We start from the raw sequence: 13,218 nt of genomic DNA, 5'->3' as shown, positions 1-13,218 counted from the left end.
CATGTACTCAGGGTCATAGATCACCAGATGAACCTTGCTCCCCCACAGCCAGCGGGGACAGGCACATGGGAAGTTCTCCATCCTTCTCAGTACCTCTTGAAGCTCCTGGTCCTTCAGGTACTTTAACAGAGGGAAAGTCAAATCAGTACAACTTTCTCTTTAGGACAAGTGCTTAGAGTGGTGGTGAAATAGGACAGCAACTGGGAGAGTGTTCTGGATCAATCAGTAGCAGTTAGGAGTTTGGAACTGTTTTGGGGAAGCTGAGCTCTGATCTGGATCTTGCTCTCCTGCAGAAACTTGGCCTAGGGCCCTATCCTGGCTTTAAATGGGCCATCTGTGGGCCCTCCTCAAAGCTGCCTTCAGAATCTTACACATAGTAGGTGCTTGAGGAAGTTTAGTAATGGGCTCCATGGTATACAAGTGTTTTTCAGAGACTTATCTTAGAGTTACTGGTTACATTGAGCCCCCTCAAGTCCACAGGTTGCAATCCTAAACCAGTCCCTCATAATGTGACTTTATTTGGAGATAAGGTCTTTATGGGGTCATCAAGTTTAAGTGAGGTCCTAGGGTGGGCCCTAGTCCAGTACGACTAGTGTCTTTATAAAAAGGGGAAATGTGGACACAGAGTTACACAATCAGAGAGAAAATAATGTGAAGAGACATATTGAGAATTAGTGATTTACCAGCCAAGGAGAAAGGCCTGGAATAGATACTTCCTGCCCAGCATGCAGGAGGCACCAACCCTGCCAAAACCTTGATTTTGGGCTCTAGTCTCTAGAACATGAGACACTAAATTCTGTTGTTTCAGCCACCCAGTTTGTGGTATTTGTGGCAGGCTTCTGAACTAGTACAACTCTATAATACTCAAGGCAAACCTGTATAAGGGAGGGATGATTGCATGATCCTGTGTCACTGCAGAGTGAGGAAACCATATTAAGGATACACCAGGTGAGTTGCACTTAAACTTGAGCCTGCTGACCCCAAGGTGTCCTCCCCAGTGTTCCCAAGTCTCCCTAGGTATTTCTATTATTATGTTTCAACTTAGTGTTCTAATTATGGGGCACTATGTTGGCTAACTTACCTTTCATAGTTGTCATCCCAGTGTTTGCAGAGCCAGCATAGAGAAAGATTCACAGGGATTATGCCTCATTTTAAAGAGAATCAGTAAGCACATGAAGGAAGAATAACATTTAAAAAATAACCCATTTGAAGGGGGGATGACATCAGAAGCAAGAGAGGCTACAACTCAATTGTCTGCAAAAAGGAGACCACACCAAAAATCTATACAGAATGAAAAGGCAAAGAATTATGACTCAGATAAGGGAGCAAGAAAAAGCCCAGAAAAATAGCTAAGTGATCTGGATATTATCAACCTCCAGGAAAAGGACTTTATGCTAATGATAGTGAAGATGATGCAAGACACTGGAAATAAACTGGAGGCAAAGATTGATAAATTACAAGTAAAACTGAGCAAATAAATACTACATTAAAGAATTAAGTAAGCAGAGATGCAAAATACAATACCTGAAATAAAAAATTCATTAGAAGCAACCAACAGCAGAATACAGGAGTCAGAAGAACAAATAAGTGAGGTGGAGGACAGACTAGTGCAAATCACTGATGTGGAACAGAAAAGAGAAAAAATAGTGAAAAAAATGAAGACAGTCTAAGAGAACTCTGGGACGACATTAAATGCCCCAAGGTCCATATTATAGAGGTGCCAGAAGGAGAAGAGAGAGCGGAAGGTACAGAAAAAAAAATATCCAAAGTGATAATAGCCAAAAACTTCCCTAACATGGGGAAGGAACCACTCCCTCAAATCCAGGCAGCACAACAAGGACCATATAAAATAAATCCAAGGAGGAACACCCAAGGCACATATTAATCAAAGTCATCAAAATTAAAGACAAAGAGAAAATACTGAAAGCAGCTAAGGGAAAAGAAACAAATAACATAGAAGGGACCCCCGATAAGGTCATTGGCAGATTGTTCAGCAGAAACTCTGCAGGCCAGAAGGGCGTGGCACGATATGCTTAAAGTGATGAAAAGAAAAAAACCTCCAAGCAAGATCACTTCACCCAGCAGGGCTTTCATTGAGAGTTGAAGGAGAAATCAAAAGCTTTACAGACAAGCAAAAGCTAAGAGAATTCAGCACCACTAAACCAGGTTTACAACAAATACTAAAGGAACTCCTCTAGACGGAAAAGAAAAGTCCACAGCTGGAAACAAAAATACTACCAATGACAAGGATCACCAGTAAAGGCATATATACAGTAAAGGTAGGAGCTCATTCATGCACCACTATGCTACCCAAATCAGAAATCGTGAGAAGAGGAGGGTACAAATGCAAGACACTGGAGATGCACTTGCAGTTAAAAGACCAACAACTTCAAACCATCTCGTATGTGTATATAGACTCCTATAGCAAAATTTCAAGGGAACTGCAAACAAAAAATCTACATACACATACACTTAGATATACATACAAACAAAAAAGCAATCCAAATACAACACTAAAGATAGTCATCAAACCACAAGAGGAGAGAACAAGAGAAGAAGGGAAGAAAAAAAGAGCAAGAAAACCAAATCCAAAACAGTTAATAAAACGGCAATAAGAACATACATACCAATAATAACCTTAATGGTAATATAATGGTAAATGGACTAACTGCCCCAACCAAAAGACATACACTGGCTGAATGAATACAAAAACAAGAACTATATATATACTGTCTTCAAAGACCCGTTTCACTTCTAGGGACACATACAAATTGAAAGTGAGAAGATGGAAGATAATATTCCATGGAAACAGGAATCAAAAGAAAGCTGGAGTGGCAATATTCATATCAGACAAAAGAGAGCTTAAAATAAAGAGTATTATAAGAGGCAAAGAAGGACATTACATAATGATCAAAGGATCAATCCAAGAAGAAGATATAACAATTGTAAATATATATGCACCCAACATAGGATCACCTCAATATATAAGGCAATTGCTAACAACCTTAAAAGGAGAAATTGACAATAATGCAATAATAGTGGGGGACTTTAACACCCTACTTACACTAATGGACAGATCATCCAGACAGAAAATCAACAAGGAAACACAGGCCCTAAATGATGCATTAGACCAGATGGACTTAATAGATATTTATAGGACATTCCATCCAAAAGCAGCAGAATACAAATTCTTCTCAAGTGTACAGGGAACATTCTCTAGGATTGATCACATTCAGGGTCACAAATCAAGACTCAGTAACTTTAAGAAAATTGAAATCACATAAAGCACCTTTTCAGACCTACAAAACTATATGACTGGAAATCAAACATCAAGGAAAAAAAAACTGCAAAAGTACAAACACATGGAGACTAAAGAACGTGCTGCTAAACAACCAATGGATCACTGAAGAAATCAAAGAAGAAATTAAAAAATACCTAGAAGCAGGAGTTCCCATCGTGGCACAGCAAAAGAATCCAACTAGAAACCACGAGGTTTGGGGTCAATCCCTGGCCTCACTCAGTGGGTTAAGGATCCAGCATTGCCACGAGCTGTGGTGTAGGTCACAGACACAGCTTGGATCTGGCATTGCTGTGGCTGCGGCATAGGCCAGCAGCTGTAGCTCTGATTAGACCCCTAGCCTGGGAACCTCCATATGCCACAGGTGCAGCCCTAAAAAGAACAAAAAGACACACACACACACAAATACCTAGAATCAAATGACAACAAAGACACAACACTTTAAAACCTATGGGATACAGCAAAAGCAGTTCAAAGAGGGAAGTTTATAGCAATACAAGCCTACCTCAGGAAACAAGAAAAAGCTCAAATAAACAACCTAACTTTACATCTAAAGCAGCTAGAGAGAGAAGAACAGACAAGACCTAAAGTCGGCAGAAGGAAATAAATCATAAAGATTAGAAATAAATTAAACAGAAATGAAGAAAACCACAGAAAAGATCAATAAAACTAAAAGCTGGTTCTTTGAAGAGATCAACAAAATTGATAAATCCTTAGCCAGACTTATCAAGAAAAAAACATAGAGGACTCAAATCAATAAAATTAGAAATGAAAAAGGAGAAGTTACAATGGACATCACAGAAATACAAAGGATCATAAGAGACTACTATATGCAATTATATGCCATTAAAACAGAAAACCTAGAAGAAATAGACAAATTCTTAGAAAAGTACAATCTTCCAAGACTAAACCAAGATGAAATAGAAAAGATGAACAGACCAATCACAAGGACTGAAATTGAAACTGTGATTTAAAAACTTCCAACAAAAAAAAAGTCCAGGACCAGATGGCTTCACAGGCAAATTCTATCAAACATTTAGAGAGGAGCTAAAACCTATCCTTCTGAAATTATTCCAAAAAATTGCAGAGGAAGAAATAGTCCCAAACTCATTCTATGAGGCCACCATCACCCTGATAACAAAACCAAGCAAAGATACCACACACACAAAAAAATTACAGGCCAATTTCACTGATGAACATAGATGCAAAAATCTTCAACAAAATACTAGCAAACCGAATCCAACAATACATCAAAAGGATTGTATGTCATGATCAAGTGGGATTTATCCCAGGGATGCAAGGATTCTTCAATACCCACGAATCAATCAGTGTGATACACTACATTAACAAACTGAAGAATAAAAACCATATGATCTTCTCAATAGATTCAGAAAAAGTTTTGACAAAATCCAACACCCATTTCTGATAAAAACCCTTCAGAAAGTGGGCATAGAGGAAATCTACCTTAACATAATTAATGCCATACATGACAAACCCAGAGCTAACATCATTCTCAATGGTGAAAAGCTGAGATCAGAAACAAGACAAAGATGTCCTCATCACTACTATTGAACATAGATTTGGAAGTCCTAGCCATGGCAATCAGAGAAGAAAAAGAAATAAAAGGAATGCAAATTGAACAGGAAGAAGTAAAACTATCACTATTTGCAGATGACATGATACTATACCTAGAAAATCCTAAAGACATTAGCAGAAACTGTTAGAGCTCATCAATGAATTTGGCAAAGTCGCAGGATACAAAATTAATACACGGAAATCAACTGCATTTCTATATGCTAACAACAAAAAATCAGAAAGAGAAATTAGGGAAAGGATCCCATTTACTATGACATCAAAAAAGAATAAAGTACTTAGGAATAAACCTACCTAAAGAGACAAAAGATATGTACTCTGAAAACTGTAAGTTGCTGATGAAAGAAATCAAAGATGACAAAAACAGATGGAAAGCCATACCATGCTCTTGGATTAGAAGAATCAATATTGTCAAAATGACTATACTACCCAAGACAATCTACAGATTCAGTGCAATCCCTATCAAGTTACCAAGGACATATTTCACAGAAATAGAACAAAATATTTTAAAGTTTCTTTGGAAGCACAAAAGACCCAGAATAGCCAAAATCATCCTGAGAAAGAAAAATGGAGCTGGAGAAATTAGGCTCCCTGACTTCAGACTATCTACAAAGCTACAGTCATCAAAACTGTATGCTACTGGCACAAAGACAGAAATATAGATCAGTGGAACAGTATAGAAAGCCCAGAATTAAACCCATGTACCTAGAGTCAACTAATCTATGACAAGGGAAGCAAGAATATACAATGGAGAAAAGACAGCCCCTTAAAAAAATGGTGCTGGAACAACTGGTCAGTCACATGTAAAAGAATAATATTAGAACACTTCCTAACACTGTACACAAAAATAAACTCAAAATGGATTAAAGACCTAAATATAAGACCAGATACTTTGTCTACCAGGTTTTCCATTGCTCTCTTGTGATAGAAACTCTTGGTTGGGTATTAGGATGCAATACACACATCTTTAGACTTCATGCCCATTGCCACTTATCCATCCACATGCCTGTTTCCCAGACCTCCTTGTCCTATTTTCTAATCTTTCTCCCTCCAGATCTCAGTCAAGCCATCCAAGCCATTTGCCCCTGCTCACAAGTCTGTACATAGTCTTTTTCTGCTTCTCATTAAATGGATGATCAGATGTACTTCACAAAGTTCTGTCCATTAGGAAGATTTCCTCTCATTTATGCCCTTCAGAACCACCCCTGAATGAGCTGCAGAGGAGCAGCAGTCATTATCAACTTGCACCATAGACTGAACCAACACATCTGTGCCTCATACTTAGCCTTTTTCTCTTCCATTAGTAAGTCATAAAAGACCCCACATGCAGCTATTGGTATGAACTGAGGGTTCAGCTACTGGTATGGATCTGTACTGAAAAATGCCCGTTTTAGAATAGAGAAAACTGAGTATCCAAAGAGGTGATGTAGCTTGTTCAAGGCTACACAAAGAGCAAAGAACACCTCATTATTTGAAACTGGTTTGTTCTGAATACAGAATAAGAATTTTAACTAGTATATTATATTTCATGAGTGGGTTTGCCAAATACCTCATGCAAATGCCTTCTTAATTACTTGGACGAAACCCTCTGTTAACTTTTGGATTACTTTCTCTTGTATATAGAGTAAGAGCCCATCAAATATGTCCATGTTCTTATCCTCATAACCTGTGAATATGTCACCTTAGATGACAAAAGACAGTTTGTAGATGTGATTAAATTTAATACTTTGAGATAGGGAGATTTTTAGGGGAAAGAATTTTTTTGCTGTGGTTTGTGGCTGGTTCTGGTAGTATTTTCTGTGGTTTGTGGCTGGTTCTGGTAGTACTTTGCTGTGGTTTGTGGCTGGTTCTGGTAGTATTTTTCTAGTATAGTGCTTTGAGGTACGGTGGCTGAAATGGGAGAGGGTGTCAGCTAAAAAGAACTGTGACCTTGGCAATAACCTCAACTGAGGGGCCCTGACTGAAGCTTAGGCAAGATCAGTGGTACCTCAGCACCACTTCCAGGTGGCTTCGCACAGAACAAAACCAGTTTCCAACAGTGCCACCTGTGGCAGTGGCAGTGAGAGCAATGACTGTAGCCTGGCTAGCAGAATCTAGTCTGGACTTGACCACCTTTTTCCTGACATGGAGGACTTGGGAGTGGGGAATGTGCAGGAAGAAAGGCCTCAAGAGGGACCTGGCTGAAACTCTGTGCCTGTTTGCACTCCTGGTATGAAATGAACCCCCCCCCCTTTCTTTTTTTTTTTTTTTTTTGCTTTTTAGGGCCACACCTGCAGCATGTGGAAGTTCCCAGGCTAGGGGTCCAGTTGGAGGTATAGCTGCTGGCCTATATCACAGCCAGAGCAATGCCAGATCCGAGCCATGTCTGCGACCTACATCACAACTTGTGACAATGCCAGATCCTTAACCCACTGAGCAAGGCCAGGGATCGAACCTGCACCCTCATGGATACTAGTTGGATTCTTAACCCTGGAACCACAATGGGAACTCCTAGAGTCTAATTTTTGATGAGTCTGGCATAACAAGAATGAGGACTTTTTCCAAAACCCATGATGGTTTTGAAGCAAGGCATTGACTTGACCAAGGTCTGACCTACAACCATGGCAGCACACAACTTGAGAGGATGGGGCAGGGGGAAGACAAAGGCTTCCTGACCTCCCAGAATAAAGAGAACTGACATCCACCCTTACTCTCAAAATACAGGCTAAAGAAGGGTCTTTGGAACATGAGTAAGGTGTTTGTTCTACCCTGGAGTCTGGGGGACCTGGATCTAGCTTCATCACTGTACCCCAACTTTCTGAAATGGGCCTTGATCCACACCCTGACATGACTTCCTCATCTGGGCCCAGATATTAGAATCCCTTGTAGACGGTCAGGTGGGTCTCTTTGAGTTGTGTAAACTACCCCCTGCCCCAGGCAGCGTATTTATTCTGTGTCCTCAGCTCAGCCCCTTCAATACTGGCTGGTTGTCTGACCTCCACTCTCTCCTTTCCTACGTTCATTTGCTCCTTCTTCCTCCACAACTCATGCATGCCCTCCAACAAGTTCTGGAAAATCCTGGCCAGAGAGGGCTGGCACAAATGTGAAACACATGCCCGTGTCTTTGCCACAGGTGCTGAGAGCCCAAGCTGGGATCAGAGACCTGGATTAAGTCTCACTTGTACATCCAGCGCCCCCCCCCCCTCCCCAGGCACGCTCTGTGAGTCCATGTTCTTATCTGTGAAATGAAGCTTGTGTTGCCCTGCATTTCGTAGAATTATCGCAAGGATTAGCAGAAGATTATTTCTGAAAGTGACATATTTTTGTAAGCTCTTATTATTTCCACTTCCTTGTACTCCAGGTATGGATTTTCTTTTTAATTACAAGAGCCTACAAGTCCATTTTCTCTAAAGTAAGTCCCTTTGTCTGTAACAAAAATAAAGTCCTTTACCTAATCTTGTTACTTAGCTCATATCTTTACATTTGAACATCTTTCTGTTAAAAAGCTTTTGGCTCTGCTTTTCAGTTCTTTAGCAGCACATAGGGTAGTGTCTAGCTTTCAGCTTCATTCACCCCACCATTTCCCCAAGAGTGGTAGCTGCTGTAGCTGGTTCATTCAGAATTTTTGAAAAGGGAAGGATGAAAGCATGAAGAAGAAGTTTAAACTGTGGCTCATTCATTTACTTCATAAACATTCATTCAGTGGGAAACATGTGGTAGATGGTAAACTCCATGACCGTGTCCCTAGCTCTTTGCGTTTTGGTTTATTGATGGGATATGTATGTGTTTAATATACATATTATTTGTTCAATGTATGTTTGTATAATGGCTGAATGGCATACCCCTTACTTCACTTCCTTGGGTTTCCCTGGTTGGAACTCTGGTTTTTCTAAGAATTACAGTATATAAAAACAATAAAAGCATGTGTGACTCATGGCTCCCAGCGTTGTGCTCAGCGCCATGCATTGAATTCTCACAGTAACTGCCAGTGATAGGTGCTGTCACCATTCCCATGCGTTACAGTTGGGGAAACCGAGGCTTAGAGAGGTTGCCACTTGCTTAGGTGCCACGTGAACGGAATGTCGTGTTCTGAAAACATTCTTCCAGCCACAGGGCAGCACATCGCAGCAAGTGTGTCAGGGGTTTGAGCTCTAAGTATATTCGACCCAAAGCAGGACAATTGTTGGAGGCATTTATCCACATGTCCCTCTTTCCCGCCCCCATGTACTCCTGGGATTTCCTGTCCTGGGGAAGGTTTAATGCAGGGCAGGCAGGGCAGAAAGGCTGGTTCCTTCTCTTGCTTTGTTTTCCACTGGCTGCCATCCAGATGCTATGCTCCCAACTCTGAGCAGTTTTAGGCAAAAGCGTATTCAAGTGTCACTTTTGTTATTCAATGATAGAGGGATTACTTAGCAATTTTAACATCAAGAACTAACCTACTGATGTGGACATACGTGCATTTCTTCCTCCAACCCAATTACTGCAAGTGGAGGAAAATCTATTGTAAAAAATATAAAGGTTGCAAAAAAAAACCCCATATCAAGTGACCCATCAGAACTATTTCTAATACAATGAAGGCTTTGAATAAAATCATTAAAGGTGAAATTGAAAAAATTAATACTTGTGCAGATCTGCTGAGATCACTATCATAAATACAATACACATGCAAGTTTGGCAAAATGTGTTCTTTATTAATTTTATTTTGACAATTCCCATCTTTGTCTCTATAGTAGAATGTCTTTCTCCATATTAAAAATTAAAAGCCATTTAAGTAACACAATGGAATAACTATGATTAATAGAGCTAGTGCTATTATCCAAGGAAGCTAAAGCAATTGAAAAAAAAAATGGAAGTAGTAACACATTTACAATTTTGCTAAGGTCAGATTACCAAAAAGAATATTTAAGTATATTAAAATTTATAAATTTGCTTTCAAAAGCAAAGCATTGCCTTTATTTAGTCTTTGTCAAGTTTTTCTTTAAAGTTTTAAAATCCCGTATTTGTTTACATTGTGTTTTTGTTTATCAAAATAGGTACTGTTGCTGAAACTCGGCCTCTGTCCACCAGTGCCAAATAGAAATGCAGAGACAGGAGTTTTGGGTGAAGGAGTAAGAGATAGCTTTTATTGCTTTGCCCAGCAAAGTGGCCACAGCAGGCTAATGCCTTAAAGTCTCTGCCGCCCCCCCCCCCCCCACTGGAAAGAATTGTAGGGAGTTTTATAGTAAAATAGAGGAAAACAGGTTTTCAGATAGGAATCAGGATCGGGACAAACATGCATTCTTCTTTCTTTATGGGGAATCTTAGTCATCAAAGCTGAACTCAGGAGATTTTGCCATGACCATGATGGTGGCCTTCTGGCTTATTGCCTAGATTAACAGTACTTGCAAAAAGGGCACATTGATCAGAGATTAGAATAAACTAGGAAAGTTCCTGAAAAACATCATATGCTGATAATCTTTAACCCACAGGCAACTGTGCTCAGGTCTTCAGTCTAAGAGTGATTTTGTTTAGGGTGCAGTTAAGGCCGGGAAAAGGACGAAGAAGGAGTCCAAACTGTTCAGTTTTGAAGTTTTCATTTCTAAAAGAAGCATAAGGAATATAAATTTTCTCAAGTGTGTAAGATGCCTACAGCAGTATGTGCGTCCCTTGAGAGGGAACAAGTATCCCCTCCCAAGGCTGCGTTGTTGCTTGACTGTCACTCCCTTGTCTTTGCATCCCCTTATCCGCAACTGTCTGAACCTGCCCCTTGGATCACAGGAGAGCTGTGGAGGCTGAATGAGACCCATTTTTAAAAACAAGAAACAGGGGACATAGAAAGTCCTCTGTGCCCAGGACCCCCTCAGGGCCATACTCAGTTACAGTAGCATTTTGAGAATAAAGGTATGTGGTATTTACTTATAGAAAAATAGGCGCTTTTTGTTACCCATAGAAAAGTTTGGGTCCTGTTTTACAAGAGTATAGGAATTTGGATATATTTTTCTAATTTTGAGTGAGGTCTAGAGTTCACTGTAGTTGGAGTAGGTAACACTGCTCTAAGCTTCAGGAACTTAGGTAATATTAGGAAATATGAAGAATGGTCATAGGGGAAAACTTAGATGATCTGAATTTGGTAATACTGAACACTTCAAGTGTATAGATCAGGCTGATTTCCTTTTTTTGTTTCTTACCAGGGTAAAATATTAATATTTAGCCAATAATGAATGTGGGTTGATATTAGAAAATTTTGGTCAACCTACAGCTCACCATATGGATCTGTGTAATTAGAAGAACTGGAGGAGAGGGGTTTTATGATGCCTTGGAGTCACCATGTGGTATAGAGAACAGATCAAGGTCAAGTGACTTATCTTCTCTAGCCTTCAATTTGCTCTTCTGCAAGGCCTACCTAGGAGAATGGAGACAGTACACTTAAAGCACCTGGCATGTGGTGTGGGTTCAATATTATTTTGATATTATTTCAGATGAGTGTTTATCTGGGCCTAGGCTATTATGCCCTATAGTTATGTTACGTATGTGGTTCCTCAAATAACATTTTTTGAATTGCAGCCAATTCAAACAAATGTGAGAGGCTGCTGAAGGCATTTGTTTAACTTACTGTTGAGAATGGCAATTAATTTAATACAATATTATGCAGATATACTCTTAATCAGGTGACTTCAATGTATTCTTCAACTATTTTGAATTTAAAATAGTTTTGAAGCTATATTCACATATCTATTTGTCTATCTATCTATCTATCTGTCTGTCTATCTATCTATCTTTAGGGCTGCACATGTGGCATCTGGAAGTTCCCAAGCTAGAGGTCGAATTGGAGCTGCATCTGCTGGCCTACACCACATCCACAGCAATGCAGGATCTGAGCTGCGTCCAAGAGCTACACATTATTTATTTGGGGCAAAGAAGAAAATCAATGACCTGAGCTTTGGCATTATTTCAAAACCTAAATCCATCCCTTCCGGGATTGAAAACTATCGCACTTGAACGATGCCGCTCTCTGATACGGAAGTTGTCCTGAATCAAGTTTTGCATCAGTTGACACAGGGCTAGAAATCCGGCAACTCCTGCCTGCCTGCCCGCCTCGGGCCAAGCCCGGGCTGCCCCCTCCCACTGCTCTTCCTTTCTCAGGGGAAAGCAGGGATCGTGCCAGCGCGCGGAGGCGCGGTGGGCTGGCTCTCCCCGAGAGTGGGTGGCTGGATCCTCCCCCCAGATCCCGGGCTGCAGAAAAGCACCAGGCCAGAGGCTGCGGGCCATCCGCGCAGCGCAGAGCGATGGAGTCCTCCTGGCTGGAGACGCACTGGGCGAGGCCCCTCCACCTGGCGCTGGTGTTCTGCTTGGCCCTGGGGCTGCTGCAGGCTGTCAAGCTCTACCTGCAGAGGCAGCGGCTGCTCCGAGACCTGCGCCCCTTCCCCTCGCCCCCGAGCCACTGGTTCTACGGGCACCAGAAGGTAGAGGGATGGAAGGGAGGGGTGAAGGAGGATGCTGGAAAGCGGTGGGCAGAGCAGCGGCTGCTTCCTTCTCTTCCTCCGGTGCCTCCGTCCTACGCAGACCTCTTCCGCCCAAGCCTGCGGCTCTGGGCATCCTCATTAGTCTTTAGTCTACGCTCGCGTGCCCGCACAGCCCTCCAGGGAAATGGAAACGCCCTAGAGCCACTGGAAAGGAGGTTTTAGGGGGGCTGGGAGAGGGCAATTTAGAGAGACTGAATAAGGACAAAGGAATTACATGGGAGGTAATTCATGTCTGCCTGCAATTGCTTCTCCCATCTCTTGCACTTATGTATTGTGTTCTAAAAGGCTTTCCACAGACTGTTGCTAAAAAAAACAAAACAAAACAAAAACACAAAAAAACAGTCTGTTATCCTAAATAATACTTATTAAGGGCAGAAGAAGTGCCACATTGGGCACAATAGTTGCCACCCTTAGTCCTTTCCCACCGGAGATCCTGTGAAGCGGGGAGCAGCCCCAGCCAATCACACGAAAAATACCAAGGAATTGGAATTTGTAAGGTGGAGGGAGACCCCTTACCTTTGGGTCCCTCCTGTTCTCTAAATCTGCTCCCCACCCCATTCCTTGCTCTATTCATTCAACCAACTTTGAGTAGTGGCAGTTGTGTGATAGGTGCTGGATTCCCAAGTCAGATGCATACTTGGACCACAAAGAGAAGATGAAGATACAGGGGAAAGGGTACTTCGACAGAGGCCTAGGGACAAGGGGCTGTTGGAGGGAAGTACACATGTCTCCCCAGGGGAGGGAACAGCCTAGGAAGGGCTGAGCAGAATCTCAAAGGATGGGTGGGTGGGGAGGCTGTTCCCAGCAGAGCTACTGGGGGGTCTTTTGGCTCCCCCACTCCTGGTC

At 41.5% G+C, this 13,218-nt stretch overlaps 1 protein-coding gene across 2 annotated transcripts in view; it reads left to right on the top strand.

The window, feature by feature from the left end:
- Window positions 1-12,121: 12,121 nt before the first annotated feature.
- Window positions 12,122-13,218, top strand: part of LOC125132230 (cytochrome P450 4X1-like) — a 54,714-nt gene continuing 53,617 nt past the window's right edge. For both annotated transcript variants that reach the window (XR_007136178.1, XM_047789167.1), the window contains exon 1: window positions 12,122-12,312. Coding sequence is in view for 1 of the 2 variants with exons in the window: in XM_047789167.1 (XP_047645123.1) it covers window positions 12,136-12,312 (177 nt within the window). In the remaining variant the exon portion in view is untranslated. The remainder of the gene's footprint in view (window positions 12,313-13,218) is intronic.

This window comes from Phacochoerus africanus, chromosome 8, assembly GCF_016906955.1.
Source record: "Phacochoerus africanus isolate WHEZ1 chromosome 8, ROS_Pafr_v1, whole genome shotgun sequence".
In the NCBI taxonomy this organism is placed as follows: Eukaryota; Metazoa; Chordata; class Mammalia; order Artiodactyla; family Suidae; genus Phacochoerus; species Phacochoerus africanus.
Note: the sequence above shows the minus strand (reverse complement) of the source record. Positions and strands in the feature narration are given on the sequence as shown.